Genomic DNA, 19,005 nt, shown 5'->3' on the forward strand with positions numbered 1-19,005 from the left:
TGTTACCCGGCTTTCAAGCTTCAGCGCGGGAGAGGGCGAGGCGAAAAGGTCTGGTTTCGAATCAGTTGGTGCTCTCAAGTGTTCTCCCTCCTTCTCCATCGGATCATTCGATCTCTTCACTTTACCGTCACTGAGTTACTTTAAGGATCGCATGTTCCTTTGAGGATTCTTGTTCAAGCTTTTTGCCGTATCCGTATGTATCTAAATTTCTATGTCAATAGACCTTGGCTACGTTTGCCTTCTGCTTCATTTCGTGAATGTTCTCTCAGTCTTTGCTTGATACTCTAGGAGGAAGGTTCTTTAATCTGTACAACGCTTACTTCGTGGATATTTAGTTTTCTTCGTCAATACCGCGAAAATTGGAGAGTGAACCAAAAAATTGCACCAATTATCTGCTGGTTCTTTAGTTTTATCCTTTTAGTTATTGGTTTTTGTCTTTGAAATTGATTTAGTTCCTGAAAAAGTGAAAGAAATGGGCTATATCGGGGTACATGGCGAGGCGGCTCTACTAAGATACTAGTGCCGTGGTGAGGATCACTCTTATGTGGCCTAATATGTCTTGCAACCCTTCCGGAGCCATTTCGTGAATCTCTTTCCTCTTTGGATGCCGTAAGTGTTTCATCTTCTTGGTTACACGAACTTGCGAATTTATTTAAGCTGACGCGATCGCATTTCATGACGTTGCTGTATGTTTTCCTTTAATTCAAATTAATTGCTTGCTTTATATAATTCTTTAACATATAAATCCAGGTTGGGTCTGACGATTCTCATTTAGTTTTTTATGGATCTCGTTCAGATTTGATAAGTCTTTAGCATATAATTGTTTCTCTTGTCATTTTAATGAATTTTGCTCCTGAATTTTGGAAATGGCTCTTTTCCACCGAGCAACGCTGACATCTTCTGCTCTCTGTTTGTCTCGGAGGACCTCTTCAGCCCAAACATGGTGAATTGATCTTACATCTAGTACTGATTTGTCATTTCTACCTCCAATTTGATGGAATTGCTCTTCATATATGTACTATTTTATGTCAGATAGCTTTTGCTGGATTCATGTTTTTGGTCACGTCTGCTCAGCTTGGCTATGTGAGGGTCAATCAATCTGACTATATTAATTATTTTTAGGAACTTAACTATTTTCATAGTGGAAGTAGCGTTTCTGTATTATTTTTGCAATAAGTTGCCCAATTTTGTTCAAACGGAGCACAGAAAATTAAAATGTGGATTCAAGAAGTTTGTATCCTGATTCATTTGTATGTCATGGAAAATTGATATGTTGTGGAATCGTTTTCTGCAAGAAGCTACCGATAATTACCAACGTTGAGAATTTCTCACTTTTCACGTATTTTCTACTTTTTGCACAAGGTACATTCGCCTCATCTGGATTCAGCTACACCAAGATGGGTTCATCTATCCCATGGGTTTCTCCTTTTCTTATATCAGATTCGATTGGTTCTTATTCATTTTCTACAATGTTTCCCTTGTGCTTTGCTTTAATGTATGAATTGTTGGAGTTCACTCTCGTGCTAGACTTTTGATGTTGTTGATGGAAAACAAGCATTGGGGGAACATTTTGATCATGGTGATCTGCCTCTTCATATATATATATATATATATATATATATATATATATATATATATTCTTGACACTTTTGAGCATGTGTTGGGAGATCCCACATCGATTGGAGAGAGAGGAGCGAGTGCCAGCGAGGACGCTGGGCCCTGAAGGGGTGGATTGTGAGATCCTACATCGGTTGGAGAGAGGAACGAAACATTTTTTATAAGGATGTGAAAACCTCTCTCTAACAGACGCGTTTTAAAATTTTTGAGGGGAAGCTCAAAAGGGAGCTAGAGAAAACAATATCTGCTGGTGGTGAGTTTTGGCTGTTACATGTGAAATGGATATTGACAGATGACATGCTCTCCTTTCCATACAGCTTTTCTCAGGATGTGATACACTTGCATGTGCGGTTTGTATCTTCGTCCTTCGTCTTCAATTCATCATTTTGAAGTACCTGCAGTGCCATTTTCTGAAAGTTCTTGTTTTCTTTTCAGTTTGAATCCTTAGCTTTTGGAGTCACTGTCGCGTGTGGAATGAATATTTTTTCCTTGTAGGTTATTGCAGCCATTCCTTCTTATGTATGGAGCTACGTGGGAACAGCAAGTAGTCAGTAGTCAGAGTGAGTATTGGTACGTTCTTTTACCCCTACAGACCCTATGGAGTTCAGAAGTATAAATTTCAGGAAATTGGAAGTAATTTGATAATGGCTTCTTAGTTAATTGTTGAAAGCTTTAGCTGATTCTTTAAACTACATCATGTATTAAATCTACTTGTACGCATTATAATCTTTTTTTTTTTTCCTTTTTTAAATGTTTAGTCCAATATAGATTTGCAGACTGTTGACTTCTTTTTTCTTTCTTCCATTCTGCTTATTCTACTACTTTCTATGCACTTATTTCACCAACACTCTAATTCTTCCTACTACAAATGGACCCACAGAGGGTCTATCTATCTCATTTTTTTGCAGCTTTTGTGGGTAAAAGTCCTACTTCTCTTTTCATTCTCCACTTCTTTTCTTACGATCAGCATCCTTGATCTCTGTAAGAAGCAATTATGATTTTGTTTCTTAACTTTCCAGGTGCTCAAGGTTAAGCTCAACCACTTGGAAAATCCTTACCATATTTAAGCTGGGTTCCATTGCTTCCAGGTTAATATCTTCATCATTTGCTTGCTTGTTACATTTAGCACACACTAATCTGCTCTTAAATCTATGTATGTCAAGCAACATATCTAAATCTTTGGTACTCAATTGTACCTTTTTTTTTTTTATTTTCCACGGCCACCTACTTGCCAACAGTTTTTTAAACATTGCCAAATATATTTTCATTTGGATAAATTTCTGAACGGTTAAATTTGAACATGTTTGTAAAATTCTGAAGAAATTTTTGTTTCTAAGTAAGACTTTTTTTACTGATTCCGTAGTAAATTGATTGGTTTGCTTGACCTGGAGTGTCTGCTCTGCTTGATTACTGCCGGTTTTTTCATTTCCTTATAATAGTTAATTGTGGTCAAAGCCTTATATTTATTCTTTTGAATGTCAGATGTTGCACTGAGCGGTGCTGTGATGTTGCTACAGGCAGCTTTTTGGTGCTATTGCCACTGTTTTATTTAAATAAGCAGCCAATCTATTAAAATCATTAGCAGTAATTTGCCATTAAATGCTAGATAATATATCTGGAAAGATGGTTTCGTGGGCGTACAGAAATCAGAACTAAACATTTTCTTGAAGCCTAAGCTCACACACAGCTTACAATTAGTGAAAGAAAGTTAGATTGTGTGAGATTACACGTCAGTTGGGGAAGAGAACGAAGCATTCTTCATAAGAGTGTGGAAATCTCTCCCTAGTAGACACGTTTTAAAAGCTTTGAGAGCAAGCAGGACAATATCTGCTAATAATAGACTTGGGCGGTTACAAATTTAATTTGCAATACGAAGTGATTTTGTGCAGTGTGGAGTCGGTCGTCTATGAGGTTGTTCAGGCTAGAAAAGGAAGTATGTTACTGGCATTTGCAATGGTAATAGCTTACAAGGGGCAATTCGGCAATTCTATTTTTCCAATATTCTTCCTTACTATATATCTTCCCACTTTCGTGGTTATTTAACACTGGCATTGTTTTCTTCTCAGCTGTACCCATTTGCAGTACCCCTTGGTAGAAACCTGGCTTGGTATGATCTGGAGCTATTGAAATCAAACAATTTGATAGCTTGTGGCTTTGTTTTCTCTTTCACATGAAATAAGGTATCAATCAACCATATCCATCTCCTCTATGTAGATTTGTACATCGAATCCTAGAGAAGTCTCTGAGTTTTCTTCTTGTGAACATATTAAACAGCTAAATTATGTGGTTTATCTACATCTGTACTTATTATTGTGTAGGATTTGAAACGTCCAAATCGAATCACTCAATTCTGAGTAAATGAATAAAATGCGATTCAGCCATTTGATCTATGATCACAGAGACTTGGGAAGCATCATCCAATGGAAATAGAGCACGTCAGACAGCAAAGGTACATTTCTTAGAGCATGTAATTTAAACTTAATCATGAGCACATTCAAATTAAATAAAAAAGTAAGACAATCTTTGTTGTTTTATCAAGACACGATATGTTCATAATCATGCATAAATATTGAAAGTGACAATCCCATCAACTCCTTGGTTAAAGCTTATGAGTTACATAAACAATAGCAAAATTATTAATTAAGGGAAGTCCATAGGGACATCATCATTACCAAATGCATTTTTTTTTTTTTTTTTTTCTGCAAGTATTGTATGAAACTAGACTACCCATTTTTTGTTTATTAAAAATTTTAAATCCTAAAATTTAAAGGATTTTGTATTAGGTAGAGTTTTATTTGTATTATTATGATGTAATAATAATTGTTCAAGTATAATCTGACATAGATTCAGGGTCTTTTAGTACTGAAAAATATTGAGAAATCTAAATTAATGTTAATTTAGTATTGTAAAGATAATTATTGCATCATTGTTCATGCATTAACAAATTCACAACCTGGAAAATGAGATAATAGTGTGGCAATAAATTTGAGGGTTCATTATCTAGTATGGGGGAAGGGGGGAGGGGGTAACGGCAGGGAGAATATAGAATGTGATCATGCATGGCATGTGAAGGAAGGGAGTGGGACCTACTTGGGGGCAATGGAATTTTAAAGAGTGGACCCACATGTTGAGCACCGTTGGATTGAATCGAGTATGATGGTAATGATTTGAGACACGTGGCGGAAATCTAGTGAGGATGACAACGTGTGGGACCATGTCTCGAAATGTAATGATTGTGTGTTGGAAAAAATACCTCCTCCTCCTTCCCTTTCCAAACTCCACTCCCAATTCTTTACATTTTCCCTTTTTTTCTTTAGTTTTTNATATCTTCCCACTTTCGTGGTTATTTAACACTGGCATTGTTTTCTTCTCAGCTGTACCCATTTGCAGTACCCCTTGGTAGAAACCTGGCTTGGTATGATCTGGAGCTATTGAAATCAAACAATTTGATAGCTTGTGGCTTTGTTTTCTCTTTCACATGAAATAAGGTATCAATCAACCATATCCATCTCCTCTATGTAGATTTGTACATCGAATCCTAGAGAAGTCTCTGAGTTTTCTTCTTGTGAACATATTAAACAGCTAAATTATGTGGTTTATCTACATCTGTACTTATTATTGTGTAGGATTTGAAACGTCCAAATCGAATCACTCAATTCTGAGTAAATGAATAAAATGCGATTCAGCCATTTGATCTATGATCACAGAGACTTGGGAAGCATCATCCAATGGAAATAGAGCACGTCAGACAGCAAAGGTACATTTCTTAGAGCATGTAATTTAAACTTAATCATGAGCACATTCAAATTAAATAAAAAAGTAAGACAATCTTTGTTGTTTTATCAAGACACGATATGTTCATAATCATGCATAAATATTGAAAGTGACAATCCCATCAACTCCTTGGTTAAAGCTTATGAGTTACATAAACAATAGCAAAATTATTAATTAAGGGAAGTCCATAGGGACATCATCATTACCAAATGCCAACTATATATCAACTTAAGTCGAAGTTGCCTTTTTTTTTTTTTTTTTTTTTTTTTTTTTTTTTTTTTTTTTTTTTTTTTTNTAAACTAATGTTTTGTCAAACAATTTGTTTTGTGCATTCCAATAATGTAAAATGCTCGCGCGTGTATGGAGCGTGCGACTTTTACTATTATGATCCCTAATCTTCTACCTTTTCCTATGCTCTAAAGTACCATCCTTAGGAGTATGTTGTATGATGCTATTTTTCGTTACTGAATACTATATTTTATGTGGGAAGAGAAATATTTGAGGTCCTACAAGTGGCTTTGTGAAAAAATTTTAACATTATTTCTGTGGGGCTGATCTTTCATTTATTAATTTTAAAAAGGCTTATGAAATTATTCTTTTTTTTTTTTTTTTTTTTCTGCAAGTATTGTATGAAACTAGACTACCCATTTTTTGTTTATTAAAAATTTTAAATCCTAAAATTTAAAGGATTTTGTATTAGGTAGAGTTTTATTTGTATTATTATGATGTAATAATAATTGTTCAAGTATAATCTGACATAGATTCAGGGTCTTTTAGTACTGAAAAATATTGAGAAATCTAAATTAATGTTAATTTAGTATTGTAAAGATAATTATTGCATCATTGTTCATGCATTAACAAATTCACAACCTGGAAAATGAGATAATAGTGTGGCAATAAATTTGAGGGTTCATTATCTAGTATGGGGGAAGGGGGGAGGGGGTAACGGCAGGGAGAATATAGAATGTGATCATGCATGGCATGTGAAGGAAGGGAGTGGGACCTACTTGGGGGCAATGGAATTTTAAAGAGTGGACCCACATGTTGAGCACCGTTGGATTGAATCGAGTATGATGGTAATGATTTGAGACACGTGGCGGAAATCTAGTGAGGATGACAACGTGTGGGACCATGTCTCGAAATGTAATGATTGTGTGTTGGAAAAAATACCTCCTCCTCCTTCCCTTTCCAAACTCCACTCCCAATTCTTTACATTTTCCCTTTTTTTCTTTAGTTTTTTTTTTTTTTTAATAAAAATTTAAATTTAAATTTTTTTTTTATATTTGTTCTTGTTTATTTTCTCAAATTAACTATTTTTCAACTCGTGAATTTTCAATAAATATGTGAATTCATTGGTTTTGATCTTGCCCCTCCCCCCAAAAGAATGTTTCTATATTTAATTTTAAATACAAAAATAAGAATTTTATTTAAAGGGTAAAAATATAGTTTCTTCTTTTTCTAGTACAAGTCTTTCACTAGTATATATTGTTTTCTTTGTGATTTTCGCTCATCAAAGGATTTCCTTTACTAGGAGATATTGTTCTTTTTGAGATTTCTCTCTAATGACTTTCCTTCAAGGTTTTAAAAAACATTTGATAGGAGAGAAGTTTTTATAAGAATACTTCGTTCCTCTCTATAATCGACATGGGATCTTACAATCCATCTCGTTAAGGTCATCGTCTTTGTTGGCACATTTACTGATGATTGACTCTGATACCATTTATAATAGCTTAAGTCCACCTAGATTTTAAAACAAAAACATTTTCAATTTTTTCATCAATTTTTATGGTAAAATTTTGCATTTTTTATATTGATTGTGACACTTCAAACATACCCACTTCTGACATTGTTGTAATTAATCAACACTCAAAGAGGTAAAGATAATAGAACCTTAAAAACATCTCTGATTTCATTAACAACTCCACTTTGCTTTTAATTTTTTCACGTGGAAGGTTATCCAACACGCAAGCTTTGATGGCGATGGAACAGCAAGGTGGCATCAAGAGCAGAGCGAGACTGGAGACACGCCCAGCCCGAATGATTGATGATTCTTTTGCCGTACGATTTGAAGACTTTGTTCCCACTAGATCTCGGGCGCAGGATGAAACACTGGACCCTGCAGCAGAGTAGAGGACCCCCAGAAGAAAACACCACCACCTTCTTCTTCTTCTTCTTCTTCTTCGAAGCCATTCACTTCCCCTGCAGAAAAGCAATAATGGGCTGCACAGAATAGTGCTTCCTTTTCGTCACTTTTCTTTTCCCTTCACTTTCATGTGCCTACAAATCGTGATTTTTACGTCTCCCTCGCTCTAGACTAGAAAGTTTTACATTTCTAGTGCTCCCAAAGTCAAAACTTTTGCAATCTCTGTCTCTGTTTACCTTTTATGCTGTGAAGCTTTCAACCCAGTTTCTCTTTTTTCATGAATCCCAGTTGATTTAGCCTAATTTTCTTGTCTCTTCTCCTTTGACTATCTATCAGCCCATCAACGAAGCAGCTGCCATGGGAGACAGAGGAAAGGCTCTGGAAGTTTACAGCAACGACATGGACTTCTATTCAACTGCTTCTGAATTCCTCTGTAAGAAACACATTTCCTCTTCCTCTGTTGGAGTATGTGCTGATTGCTTAAAAGATCGGTTGATCAAACTGGTTTGTTCTGATTGTGGCGAGCAGAGGCTCTCCTCTTGCTCCTGCTCTGAAATCTCATCTAATCGAAATTCTTGTACGTTGGAAGTAGGAAGTGTTGGGAGAGTTTCGTTTTTGATAGAGAATGAGAGAAATGGCGTTTCGTTGTTGGGTTTGATGAAGCCCAAGATTGAGAAAAGGGAGGAGGTTGTGCTGCTAGAGAGAAGCAGTAGTAGCTGTGTGGAGATTAAGAAGAGTGGGTTTTGGAGGATCGGGAAATTTTTCAGGAAGAAGAGGGAGAAGGGATCTGGGTTTGATGAAAAGAGTGATATTTGTATGGTTGATTACATGGGTGTGTCCAGGTCTAGATCTCTCTGTAGTTTTCGTGGTGGTGGGTTTCTCGGGTCGGAGGACGGCGGAGACATGGTGGTTTCCGGTGGCCGGAGCTCGATTTCTGGTGCTAGAACTTCGAGTGTTAATGGAGGACTCGTCTGTGATTCCGCTAGAAGAAGTGGATTCAGCGAAACAGAGCCAAGAAAAAGTGGTTTTGAGAGTGATCACAGAGAATGTGGGAATTACGAAAGCGATCATAATGGGTTTAGTTTAGCAAACAGGCGTGTTTTCTCTCTAAAAGAGAGCGATTTTAATGGAACGGACGAATCTGGGTTCATAGATTTCAAGCTGGATTTCACCTCAGAAACAAAGCCAGAGTACTCTGTTCCCAAAACAGGCATCGGAGCCGGAGGAGGATTGGGTTTGGGCCCTCTCTCAAACCCCAACTCTTCATTTAGAAGCACGAGAGCTTTTGACACGGCGGCGGCGCATGAATGCAGCAGAGGGCTGTCCAATGGCGGCGGAGGCTCCTGCAGGATAACTGTGAGTGACAGAGGGATAAAGAAGGGGAGGAAAAGCTTGAAAGCATTGAAATGGCTGTTCAAGCATTCACCAAACTGGGCAAACGCAACACCGAGGAAGGAGGAAGATTTGATATCTCAAGCTTGAATTCAGTAAGAACAAATGAAAGTTTCTTTCTTTGTTATCTTTTTCTGTGTTTCTGCCATCTTTACGAATATAGTTGGTAATTGTTCTAAAGTTCTTAAGCCATTCGTGTTGTCTGCTCAAAACCTTTTCGTTTCTTTTGGGAGTCTGTGTGAATGTCTGTTTTGGTTTTAGAGCATAAAACATTGCGTAGACAAAGACGAGGAATGGAAGAGAGAATGTCTCGTTATTAGTGACAGTTTATAAAAAAAATGAAAAACAATTACTTTTTTAAAAAAATTAAATTAACATATTACAGTTGCAGAGATTAATTATCTAAATGCATGAAGTTTACTCAATTCTAAAGCTTGATCATGAAATAATTTTGACAAAGATTAGATTTTTGCAAATGGGAAAGCTAAATATTTGTTCGATTATAAATGGTTTGGTTTCACCACGATAAATCTTTTAATATATCATAAATATATAATAGAGTATTAATTGGGCCGGTAACAATTCAAGCTTACCATTGATAAATATTGTTCGGTTTGATTCGTTACGTATCGTTGTGAGTCTTACATTTTTACAACGTGTTTGTTGAGGAGAGGTTTTACACTCTTATAAGGAATGTTTCGTTCCTTTCTCACAATCCATATCCCTTAGGAGCCTGCATCCTCACTAGCACATCCCATGGTGTTTGATTGGATTTTTCTCGCTTTGGCCCGTTACATATCACAGTCAGCCTCATGGAAACGCATCTGTTAGGGAGATGTTTTCACACCCTTGTAAAGAATGTTTTGATCCACTCTCCAACCGACGTGAGATCTCACAAGACCACTTTGATGAATGAGAATGGCAGCGTAGACTTCATCTTCGTGGACATGGAAAATCCTATAGTATAACATAACTATATAACAGATCGTAAGAGGGCAGGGACATAAAATATAATCAACGGTCTTCGATTCCATTTAGGTATCAAAATAAATCTCTTCCAACTTTCTCGTCCATGTACCTATATGTTGAGAATCCAGTAAATCCATGTCACGTTGAGAATCCAGTAAATCCATGTCGGTGATGTTATTTTGTCTACATATAAATAAATTTATACTCGATCTCTCCCAATTCAAGCTTTTTTTTATTTATTTATTATTTTATTTATTGTTTTTTATTTTTATTTTTTATGGACGACTCTTTAATAATTTGTTTGCAAATAAATTATAATTTTTATGAAAAAGATATTAAAGCATATAATCAATTACAAATTTGTTTTTCTTATTATATATTTGTAATTATAATTTTTTAATAGTTTTTTCTGAAACATTTTTATTATAAATAAGCTAAAAAAAAAAAAAAAAACTCCCAACTAACTCGAAAAAATTCATTTTAACAATATTTAAAGTATGGAGTATTAAGAGAGTACATTCAACTCAAACTAATCCAACCTAAATTATATTGGTTGGATTGGATTGAATTAGTATTTCAGGTTAGGTTGGGTTAATTTTCAGAACCCGAATAGATTTGGTTACACTAACAAAATTTATTAACGAAAAAAAAAAGAATTTTACAAGATTTATTTCCTTTTTTAAACTAAACAAAATATTGTAAAAAGAAAAATCGGAAAAATCCCTAAAACTACTAAAACGTGAATTGGTTAAATTACGTATCCGTTTTTATCGTTGACTGTTTTCCACGTTTTCAGAGTCAAACGGTCTTCAGAGCCGTTGCCCCCCATCGCCAGCTGTATCGGCCCCTTCACACGGATCATATATATATATCTCTCCCTCACTCGCACTCTCTTCTTCAGCACATTCTCACACTCGAATCAGAACGCTCCCATCAACGGCCTCTTCCCTTTTGAACGTTCGTTGCGGAAACCAAACGCTAGATAATTACCAAGCAATCGGAGGAAGAGAGAGCAGAATCGAAAGAAGTTTCTCGCCTCCTCTTGATGATGAAAAATCAAGGTAATGCAACTTAATTTCAACCTAATCTGTTCTGGATTTGAAATTTTAAGGGCACATCCGGCTATTAGGGTTTAGGGGTTTATTGAAACTTTTCGTGGTTTCGATTACGGAGGATTAGGGCGTTTTTAGTAGGTTCATTGTTCGTTTCCATGGTAACGTGATTATTGTCTTGGACTCTTCGTTTCATTCCCCGTCATCTTCTATCTCTTCTCTGTGTGGGGACAAATCTGATATTCAAATTTATGTGTTGGCAGAAGAGAGGAGGACGAGGAACTCTTATGTCATTGCGATTGGTTCCGATAACAGGAGGGGAAGAACAAAGCAGTTTCTCTTTATGAAGCGATTACTTGGGCAAAAGAAAAGCAGTTGGTCCTGTCATGGAGGCCGGTGGGATTTTTGCATCTACTAGAAATACTGGTATGATTCCAAGCCCAAGGATGTGAAGTTGAATTTAAGTTTTATTTTTATTATTTGTTGGCTGTGAAGTTGTGATTTGTAGCTTTAGCTGCTTTATTGGTCTTCGGTTTTACAAATCTTGAAAAAAGATGTACTGAAAGTAAATGATGAATCAAAAAGCCTAATATCGTGAAAGTCGTTTTTCTTTAAGGAACAAGTTCTGCAGGTCCCTCCCTTGCTCAATGAAGAACCATGGAATTACTGTCCTTTTATCTTCCATAAGTTCTTCACACCATATTTTTTGAGGCCATAGCGTGCAGCAATTAAGAAAATTCCAAAATGTAATTGTTGCTAGCTTGGGTTGCAATGAAATAAACTATATTAAAGAATATAGAATCTTATCGGCACAGTTACCATCCTCTCTGTCGAGCCAATTTAGACCATGCTTCTTATAGAACTTAGTCAGAATTTATGGAAAAACAGTTGCCTTGTATTGTATTTAGTGCCGGTATGAGGATATATGGCTTTTTCCTGTTGGGATTTGCATGTGATTTCAACATAAATATAGGGTTTTACTTCAATTTTTGCACTCATTAGTCGTAAGCCCTCATAGTTGAGTTGAGTGGCAGTTTCAAAGCTAGCCAACACAGTTGAGACTGAGGCCGAGGTTAACTTGTTGTTATCTACATTCATATTTATGATTGATGAAATTCGTTAGGTTGAATCATTTTTCTTTTCAACCACTAAAGTTTTTGAGAATGAGCTTTCAGGTTTTGAATTTGCTCTTATGAACATTCCTCTAGGTCATGAACGATATGAGAGATATACTAGTGCCTGGGTCAATTTTTGAGACTCATTTGAGTCCAGGACAAAGTGATTGAAGTCAAAGGTACTTTCTTTGTTCAACTTAATGATTTGTCTGAATTGAAGAACAATGCATAATTATTTTTTCATTATTCATACAGGACGGTCCGGTTCATGTAAAGTCTGTTGTAAACAATAAATATAACCACACAACCCACTAAGGTAAGCCATTGCTTTAACAAAAATAGTTAATGTTTCCCTTCTAATGGTTTCAAATTATCTGTAATTATTGCTCATATTTCCTTTGCTAATGGAGAAGATTTTGATTAATAAATATGTTGTGAAAATTTCAGATGGAAATTGAGGACATAGATGGAGATAACAAAGTTGAGGTCAAGGAATACAACTCCGGTTGCTACTTTCAACATTCTTGGTAAGAAATTTTCTATTTGACATCATAAACTACCTTATGCGTGGACTAGATCTCACGAGAATTACGTTATTGGCAATGTTGTGGTCTTAATAAGGTTAGGTTCCTATTCCTATATTTAATCTTTATTATATCTTTGTTTTTTCTTTTTGATGTTCCTTGTGTTCTACTAATAATATCATGTTTTTGGTTCAAGAGTACGATTAAATTACATTTTCTGTTTTCTGGGTGTTTTAGGGAGTTAGTGAATTTCTTTATTGTCTAAAGAGTTCTTGTGGTTCTCTTTCAATTGGAAATATTGATTGAGCAACTAAGTTAGGAGGTTTAGGGTTAAGTGAGAAAAATGGGCTGTAAAGATTTGTAAATTGGAGGAATCCCTAAGATGATGGGACAAAGGCACTTCTTAGATTCGTCGTCGATGGGTTTCCATGATGAATTAAATGAAAATTTAACATTAGGTATTATGCACATAAAGAAGAACTTTATCATAAAGGTATGATGCAAGAAGGAACAAAAGAAGAGATTAAGGTTTATAAGGACATGTCGGAGAAGGAAGAACATAATTAAGGAAAATTAAACAAGACAATGAAAGAATATCGAACTTCCCAGATTGAAAGATATTTAGAGGAGGAGAATTTGTAGATTAAGACCCGGAAGGTTAAGGGGCCGATGAGAATTTGTAGATTAAGACCTGGAAGGTTAAGGGGCCGATAGAAGAGATGAAGGTTTATAAGGACATGCCGGAGAAGGACCAACTATAAAGGTACCCTCAATAAACTTGGAAGGACATACCTAGTAACAATTACAACAAGTCAAGCTAAGAATAGCGAACTTGGAGTTTGTAAGCCTCCCTAATTTAAGTTAGGTCAAGGTTTAAGGGATCCAGGAAAGGATTAAAACCAAAAAAAGATAAGGGGCGAATAGGGAACTTTTAAGTTGGTCAAGGTTTAAGGGATCCAAGGAAAGGATTAAAACCCAAAAAAAGGATAAGGGGCGAATAGCTAACTTTCCGGTTCCGGAAAGGATTAAGGGTCTGAAAGAAGACCCAAAGATCCCTAATAAGTTTAAGGATCCAAGGTTTAAGGAGGTCTGAAAGAAGACCCAAAGAAGGTCAAGGGTTTGAAAGAAGACCCAGTTTAAGGATCCAAGGAAAGGATTAAGAGTCTGAAAGAAGACCCAACCCAAAGAGGGTCAAGGGTCTGAAAGAAGACCCAAAGAGGATCAAGGGTCTGAAAGAAGACCCAAAGTCCTAAGGGTCTGAAAGAAGACCCAAAGAGGATTAAGAGGATTAAGGGTCTGAAGGAAGACTTCGCCTAATAAGTTTAAGTTGGTCAAGGTTTAAGGATCCAAGGAAAGGATTAAGGTCTGAAAGAAACCCAGAGAGGATTAAGGGTCTGAAAGAAACCCAAAGAGGATTAAGGGTCTGAAGGAAGACTTCGCCTAATAAATTTAAGTTGGTCAAGGTTTAAGGATCCAAGGAAAGGATTAAGGGTCTGAAAGAAACCCAAAGAGGATTAAGGGTCTGAAAGAAGACCCAGAGAGGATTAAGGGTCTGAAAGAGGACCCAAAGAAAGAAGGACCCAAAGAGGATTAAGGGTCTGAAAGAAGAACCAAAGAGGATTAAGGGTCAGAAAGAAGACCCAAGAGGATTCCAAAGAGGATTAAGGGTCAGAAAGAAGACCCAGAGAAGATTAAGGGTTTGAAAGAAGATCCAGAGAGGAGGATTAAGGGTCAGAAAGAAGACCCAGAGAAGATTAAGGGTTTGAAAGAAGATCCAGAGAGGATTAAGGGTCTGAAAGAAGACCCAGAGAGGATTAAGGGTCTGAAAGAAGACCCAAGACCCAAAGAAAGAAGGACCCAAAGAGGATTAACAGGGTTAAGGGTCTGAAAGAAGACCCAAAGAGGATTAAGAGGATTAAGGGTATGAAAGAAGACCCAAAGAGGATTAAGGGTCTGAAAGAAGACCCAAGAGGATTAAGGGTCTGAAAGAAGACCCAAAGAGGATTAAGAGGATTAAGGGTCAAGGGTCTGGAAGAAGACCCAAAGAGGGTCAAGAGTCTGAAAGAAGACCCCAAGAGGATTAAGAGGATTAAGAGGATTAAGAGGATTAAGGGTCAAGGGTCTGAAAGAAGACCCAAAGAGGGTCAAGGGTCTGAAAGAAGACCAGACCCAAAGAGGGTCAAGGGTCTGAAAGAAGACCCAAAGAGGATTAAGGGTCTGAAAGAAGACCCAAGAGGATTAAAGGTCTGAAAGAAGACCTAAAGAGGATTAAGAGGATTAAGGGTCAAGGGTCTGAAAGAAGACCCAAAGAGGGTCAAGGGTCTGAAAGAAGACCCAAGAGGATTCCAAAGAGGATTAAGGGTCTGAAAGAAGACCCAAAGAGGGTCAAGGGTCTGAAGGAAGACCCTAAGAGGGTCAAGGGTCTGTAGGAAGACCCAAAGAAGGTCAAGGGTCTGAAAGAAGACCCAAAGGGGATTAAGAGAATTAAGGGTCTTAAAGAAGACCCAAAGAGGATTAAGAGGATAAAGGGTCTGAAAGAAGACCCAAAGGAGATTAAGAGGATTAAGGGTCTGAAAGAAGACCCAAGGAGGATTAAGAGGATTAAGGGTCTGAAAGAAGACCCAGTTTAAGGATCCAAATAAACGATTAAGGGTCTGAAAGAAGACCCAAAGAGGATTAAGGGTCAGAAAGAAGACCCAAGTGGATTCCAAAGAGGATTAAGGGTCTAAAAGATGACCCAAAGAGGATTAGGAGGGTTAAGGGTCTGAAAGAAGACCCAAAGAGGGTTAAGGGTCTGAAGGAAGACCTAAAGAAGGTCAAGGGTTTGAAAGAAGACCCAAAGAGGATTAAGAGGATTAAGGGTCTGAAAGAAGACCCAAAGAGGATTAAGGGTCTGAAGGAAGACTTCGCCTAATAAATTTAAGTTGGTCGAGGTTTAAGGATCCAAGTTACTGTAGAATATAGAAATTGTTATTTCTTTCAAAACTATAGATGTGCGGCATACATTACTAATTATAAATAAATTAGTTACCTAAAGGTTCCTTCAAGTTACTGTTATTGGCTAGTTAGTTCACTAAAACTAAGTGCAGTCATTCTTAGAAAACCTTCGAGACTTACAACTTCTTTGTTCGACACTTGAGAATTCTAATAACATGGTTAAGTTAAAGACATGGCTCTGATACCATGTTAGGAACCACGAATAAGATAGCTGCATGTCCATAGCTCAAACAAGAACATGAGCAACTAGCTTTCACGAGTAAGCTTGGGTAAGAGAGTGCGATTGAAGAGGATTAAGGGTTGGCCAATTATGAAGACTTCAGTAATATTTACTCTTAGAATCTAACTTGGAGTTTAGTTTATTTTAAAGCACTTTTATTTTAAGGCAAAGCAGAGGTGCTGGGTGAGTTCTTTATTCTCCTGCCATCAACCCACTTGATCTTGAATGTGAGAGCTGACTAGGCAAGTTATTCTCTTCAGACCGCATGTAGTTTGTGTGAGATATAAACATTGCCATTAGTGTGTATCTTCATTCACTTAAAAGGCCGTGTGAAAATAATGTAGAGGTATGGGAATGCAGCTGGGATTGTAATAGCCCAAGTCCACCGCTAGCAGATATTGTCTTATTTGGGTTTTCTTTTTTGGACTTTATCTTAAAGTTTTTAAATGCATATGCTAGGGAGAAATTTCTACATGCTTGTANAGACTTTTCCTTATGGGCTTTCTCTCAAGGTTTTAAAACACGTCTACTAAGGAGAGATTTCCACATTCTTATAAGGAATGTTCGTTCCCCTCTCCAACCGATGTGGGATCTCACAATTCACCCTCCTTGGGGCCCAACATCCTCGTTGGCACACCGCTCGGTGTATGGCTTTAATACTATTTGTAATCGTCCAAACCCACTATTAGCTGATATTGTCCTCTTTAGCCTTTCCCTTTGGGCTTCCCCTCAAAGTTTTAAAATGCATCTAATAGGGAGTGGTTTCCACACCTTATAAGGAATGCTTCGTTCTCCTCTCCAACCAATGTGGGATTTCACAGGGATTCCAGTGTTCTACCGCTAATCTTTCTCTGGAACTTATTCTCGAGGAGATGCTTGATTTACAAAGCTGATATACAGCATGGGATTGGCTTCTACTCCACATCCCCCAACCTCTCCCCATGAAAATATAGAATTTAGTTAAAATGAAGGAAAAAAAACTTGAGAAAAGAATCTGATCTTGGATCTTTTGTTTGTTAACAGATCAATATTTGAACATTGAGATTGTGTCAAGTATGCAGGCACAACCACTGGTTGCCTTCTCTTTCTTTTTTCAGGGCATAATGATCCTACAAGTTTTGGGTGTGGAATCGATAGTCTTCAGCTTGCTGCTACTTCAAGTTGGTTTACAGGTATCTCTAATTTAATAACTCCACTGCCTTTTGACAGAACATGGTCTGGTCATCTGCTAGATCTTTTAATCTGCTGGTATCATCACCTAATCCTAACCTGTGACTGTTGAAGGCTGGATCATGGACGTAATTCCAATTTTGCAGCTATTATTAAATTCTTTTATTGTGTACTCTTCTCTCAAAGGTTCATAAAGAAATAGATTTATATAACAAATGCTGCTCAATGAAGGTCAGTTATGGAATAAAGTGAGACCTCGTCACTGTCAACACTTTGGATTGCGATTGTAAGAGCCTATGCCCACCGCTAGCAGATATTGTCCTTTTTGGCAAACGCGTTTGTTAGGAAAGACTGAAGCAAGATGAATTCATCATGCCAATTCAACTTAAATGTATTGAAAACGATGTTACCGCATGGAAATGAACAAACGCAATTGGAGGAAGAGCCCCTAATAAAGGGCCTAACGAATTCCTAAGCCTACAGACGTGATCTATCTTTTTCTATTTCTCACATTCTCAGATTTTCCATGAATGGGAGAAGCTCATTAACCTTCACCGATATGACCTGACTGACTAGATTGAACTGGAAACTCCTTGACTCCATACTTTTTGACTATGCGCTTCCCACTATTATTAGTTCATAATAATAATAATAAGTGAGCAAATCAAGAAAGAATGACTTGACTTTATTTCAACTATAAATCACTTTCCAATATTAGTAATAAGAATAGAAAGGTCAAGTAGTTAAGGAGAATTAATCTTTGTTTCGGGAAGTAGTTAAGGAGACAGAATCTTTGTTTCGGCTTTCCTTCCTGCCTGGGAGAGGTTTCGACACCCTTATAAAGAATGATTCGTTCTCCTCTCCAACCGATGTGCGGGATCTCACAACGCCAGTGTAACTTAAGAAGTTGCTTATTTGAGAAATGTTCTACAATTAGCAACAAATCTTAATGATAGGACAATGAGAATGATGGTTTGCTTCCTTTGCTGTAGCACCCAACAAAAAGAAAAGCTTAAACTCCACCGTAGAAGTAGAAGCATCTAATGCCCCCCCACCCTTAAAGTTCTACTTTGTAGGGTTGTTGGAGCACAGGAATGGGCCCCTTCTTGATTCAACAGCAGCACAGCACAGCACAGCACAGCAAAATTAATGGCACAATGCCCTCTTTTTGGGCTTCTTTTTTGCATCAGCTCCCACTGATGCATAAGCATCTTGCACCATGTATATTCGCTTACAAACATTAGTATAATGTAAAGAAATAGGCTAAAGAAAAGAAACAAGGCAGCCTGTTGGTTGTTACCAAAAGGCCATATGATTATAGCTTTGAAATCGTGCCACCTTTGTCCTCCAACAATAGGTGGTAGTAGGCGTGCAAGAGCTTCACGTGTTATGTTAATACAAAACCTAGGCATTGACCTTGGCCCACTATTCTCACTTAACTAATGTTTTCAAATTTTATAATGAAATTTAACAGCCAATTTGTTTATAGGTGACATTTCTTTATCTAGCTAATAGAATCTTTCTTGATCTAATCAATTTAATACACCCACTTTTTAATTATTATTCCGTTTTAATCTTTATTGTTCTTTTCAAATAGTTTATTTATCGTTATATTTTCAAGTTCGTCTTGTCTCGTTCCTAAACTTTAGATAAAACTTTTTAGAATATAATTATGACCGTGGATTCAAATAAAAGTTAATGGTAAATATAAAATTGAGACCTAATATGGAAATGGGAATTTCGTATAGATTTTGCTTCGTAGATGGATCAGTATTTCATCTATTTCAAATGAAGTAAAACAAAGTGTTTGTTTTGATCAAGTTATTCTTGTTAGATGAACACGACTCTCCACAATGGTATGATATTGTCCGCTTTGAGTATGAGTTTGCTTCCACAATGGTATGATATTGTCCGCTTTGAGTATGAGTTTGCTTTGTGTTTCCTCAAAAGGCCTCATAGGATAGTATTATTTGATTATAAACCATGATCATTTCTTTAATTAGACAATCTGGGACTTTCATCCAACAATTCT

General features: G+C 36.8%; 1 protein-coding gene and 2 long non-coding RNA genes across 14 annotated transcripts; all 3 read left to right on the forward strand.

Moving 5' to 3' along the window:
• The first annotated feature begins 31 nt into the window (after positions 1 to 31).
• On the forward strand, positions 32 to 9,118 carry LOC111801844. 11 transcript variants are annotated; one of them, XM_023686033.1, is made up of 8 exons: positions 32 to 193; positions 453 to 609; positions 2,113 to 2,187; positions 2,637 to 2,705; positions 3,100 to 3,573; positions 3,684 to 3,797; positions 3,936 to 4,066; positions 7,344 to 9,118. In XM_023686033.1, the coding sequence occupies exon 8, from the start codon at positions 7,892 to 7,894 to the stop codon at positions 9,014 to 9,016; it is 1,125 nt and encodes a 374-aa protein (XP_023541801.1). In that variant the 5' UTR covers positions 32 to 193; positions 453 to 609; positions 2,113 to 2,187; positions 2,637 to 2,705; positions 3,100 to 3,573; positions 3,684 to 3,797; positions 3,936 to 4,066; positions 7,344 to 7,891; the 3' UTR covers positions 9,017 to 9,118. The 11 variants fall into 11 exon arrangements, with proteins under 11 accessions (XP_023541801.1, XP_023541811.1, XP_023541803.1 ...); XM_023686043.1 differs by lacking the exon at positions 7,344 to 9,118 and having other exon boundaries at positions 3,507 to 3,573; positions 3,936 to 4,257; XM_023686035.1 differs by lacking the exons at positions 32 to 193; positions 453 to 609 and adding an exon at positions 1,794 to 1,967 and having other exon boundaries at positions 2,053 to 2,187.
• Positions 9,119 to 10,771: 1,653 nt separating this feature from the next.
• On the forward strand, positions 10,772 to 14,699 carry LOC111801850. Of its 2 annotated transcripts, none has more exons than XR_002816191.1 (5): positions 10,772 to 10,956; positions 11,211 to 11,373; positions 12,123 to 12,241; positions 12,318 to 12,378; positions 12,510 to 14,699. It is a non-coding gene; the product is annotated as an uncharacterized LOC111801850 (long non-coding RNA). The 2 variants fall into 2 exon arrangements; XR_002816190.1 differs by having other exon boundaries at positions 12,156 to 12,241.
• Positions 14,700 to 16,546: 1,847 nt separating this feature from the next.
• On the forward strand, positions 16,547 to 17,588 carry LOC111801851. The gene is made up of 2 exons (XR_002816192.1): positions 16,547 to 16,975; positions 17,205 to 17,588. It is a non-coding gene; the product is annotated as an uncharacterized LOC111801851 (long non-coding RNA).
• The last annotated feature ends 1,417 nt before the right edge of the window (positions 17,589 to 19,005 follow it).

This window comes from Cucurbita pepo, chromosome LG09, assembly GCF_002806865.2.
Source record: "Cucurbita pepo subsp. pepo cultivar mu-cu-16 chromosome LG09, ASM280686v2, whole genome shotgun sequence".
NCBI lineage: Eukaryota > Viridiplantae > Streptophyta > Magnoliopsida > Cucurbitales > Cucurbitaceae > Cucurbita > Cucurbita pepo.